This window comes from Eriocheir sinensis, chromosome 44, assembly GCF_024679095.1.
Source record: "Eriocheir sinensis breed Jianghai 21 chromosome 44, ASM2467909v1, whole genome shotgun sequence".
Lineage (NCBI taxonomy): Eukaryota > Metazoa > Arthropoda > Malacostraca > Decapoda > Varunidae > Eriocheir > Eriocheir sinensis.
In genome coordinates this window covers 11,082,527-11,085,026 of record NC_066552.1, presented here as the reverse complement: position 1 = coordinate 11,085,026, position 2,500 = coordinate 11,082,527, and the positions used below count along the sequence as shown (strand labels likewise).

General features: G+C 42.5%; 1 protein-coding gene across 1 annotated transcript in view; it reads left to right on the top strand.

Annotated features, from left to right (window-relative positions):
- Positions 1-894: 894 nt before the first annotated feature.
- LOC126980635 (glycine receptor subunit alpha-2-like) overlaps positions 895-2,500 on the top strand; it is a 20,678-nt gene continuing 19,072 nt past the window's right edge. The window contains exons 1-2 of the mRNA XM_050830737.1: positions 895-904; positions 1,339-1,563. Of these exons, the coding sequence (XP_050686694.1) occupies positions 895-904; positions 1,339-1,563 (235 nt within the window). The remainder of the gene's footprint in view (positions 905-1,338; positions 1,564-2,500) is intronic.

The following is a 2,500-nucleotide window of genomic DNA, read 5'->3' as shown; positions in this document are numbered from 1 at the left end:
GCTCGTCTCTCTCTTTCATTCAATTTCTCTCTCTTCCTTTTCTCTCCCCCCATTTTTTATGCTTCTTTTTCTCTACCCTGAACCTCATCTCTCCCTCTCACTCTTCTATTCCTCCTCATCTTCCAGTTCCTCGTCATCTTCTACTCCTCTTCTTACCTCTTCTTCTCTTCTTACCTCTCCTTATCTTCTTCCCTTCACTTTCACTCTCCTCTAACATTTCTCAGCTTTCATTTCTTTCATATTTTTCTCGTACCTCCGCTCATTCTTCTCTCTCTCTCTCTCTCTTCTTCTTTCTCCTTCTTCCTCTTCATCTTACAATTCCTCCTCTTTCTCTCCTCCTCCTCCTCCTCCTCTTATCTTCCTTCTACTCGTCTCTCCCCTCCAGGAAAAGGGAAAAAAAGAAAAAGACACTCAGTATGCATAGAAACCGGTCCTCCTCCTCCTCCTCCTCCTCCTCCTCCTCCTCCTCCTCCTCCTCCATGCTTCCTGCCTTTTCCTGCTTGCCTTTCTCCATGCATTTCCCGCGCCTGCTTCTGCTTCTACTGGCGTCCTGCTGCTGTGTGTAAGTTGTTGTTGTTGTTGTTGTTGTTGTTGTTGTTGTTGTTGTTTATTTAGTTTTTGTTTTTGTTGTTCTTCCTGTTGTTGTTCTTTTTCGTATTCTTATTCCTCCTCCTCCTCCTCCTCCTCCTATTAAAGTAAGGGGAGTGAGTAAAGGGAAAGAGAATGTCCCTTATCTATTTAACCTTGTCCTCCTCCTCCTCCTCCTCCTCCTCCTCCTTTCTACACCCGGTGAATCCCAAAGAGGTGACAGTGAAAGCGGCACAGGTTAATTGAGGTGTATGTGTTCGTGTGTGTGTGTGTGTGTGTGCGTGTGTGTGTGCACGTGAACAGGTGATGTATGCAGGTGATTTGACAGTTTCAGGTTGTGTTTGTTTATTGTTTTATTCATTGCCATTGACAGCTTGTATTTTGCTGTATATATTAGTGTCCTTGTGTGTGAGGTAAACAGTACTGAGAATTTATTTATATATAGCCTGAAAGTCCTATTTTCTAGTGTCAAGAAGAAGAATGGTTAATCGTTAGAAATACAAGGTTGTAATAACTCTTAAATGCACATTGAGTTGGCAGAGATAATAAAAGAGTAAAGCTGTTAATATTTCAATGTAAGATGTGTATGAAATTAGTATTATACGAATTGTAGATATGCAAAAAAGCTGTCTCCTCATATGCATTGTTTGTAAACGAACTCTAATCTCGTAAAAAAAATCGTAATGTGCGGAAATAGGAAAAAAATTACAGCATCAAAAATATAAACCAACTAAGATGAAAAAAGAACAGAGAGAAAAATAACCTTAGATAAGAAAGCTACCTCATGTCATTCACCTGTGCGCTCACCTTTGCTTTTACCTGGCAGGGGCGTGAGGGGGCAGCGGCAGGAGAGCACAGGTGACCCGGGCGCCAGGAAGGGTGAGCCTCGCAACCTGTCGAGCACCGGGGAGGGCACGTGGAGCAGCTACACGCCGCCTGACTACCGCAAGGAGATATTCCCGCCGGTGACGCCAGGTGAGGGGCGCCGGGGGAAGAGATTATGGGATATAACTATTGATACTTTTTTCACCTTTGACTAATTAACCCGGTATCAGCGACGGGCCAGATTTGTCGCTTTACCGTGTACCAGCGACGGGCCAAATTTTTGCCATGATATAAACACCCCAAAATAGATGATGCATAAACTGATCACAAATGCGTTGATATGTATTATGAAATGGTTTGCGTGAATGACGATTTTTTCTCATTATTCTCGCTTAGAGGGACCTTTAAAAAACATGATCCCCGCAGCTACCGGGTTAATGTGGGTATGGCATAGGAATTTTGTGACTTGGTAAATATCTTCAGAATGTGGGTAAAAGTATTTTCGCCTGTTACATGGTATAAAAACATTACCTTTGTGACCAGGTATGGATCTGTCCACCTCTAAATCTATATAAAGCGGTGGCCAGGTGAATGATATAACTTGGTGCACTAATGAAGAGGTCAAAAAAATACATGTTTGAAATAAATTGACAGTAAAAGGGTGAAATGTTTTTGTGACCAGGTGAGTTTACTTAAGGTGCGACCAGGTAAAGGGAGGTCATCTGATGCACTGTGGAATTGATACTGATACTTCACCTGTGACTTTACTCAAGGGAGGGAAGCTGCACCACTTTTGCAGCATAATAAAGACCTCTCCACCTGCGAATCTAAATAATTAGTGAGCAGGTGAATAAGTTACCTGTTCCTCTAATGACTGAGCTAACGGGGTCATAATGAACGCGAATAACCTCATCCATAATTAACTTGACGTGGGTGACAAAGTAATCCTGTGTAATCCTCTGTCATAATCCTTTGTCATGTTAAGTGATCGTATGATGTGCTGATTAACTGGTGAATAATAATGTATGAGGTAAGAATTTGAGGGGAAAAGGGGAAGGGGAAAGGGGGGAAAGAGTACGGAAGGACG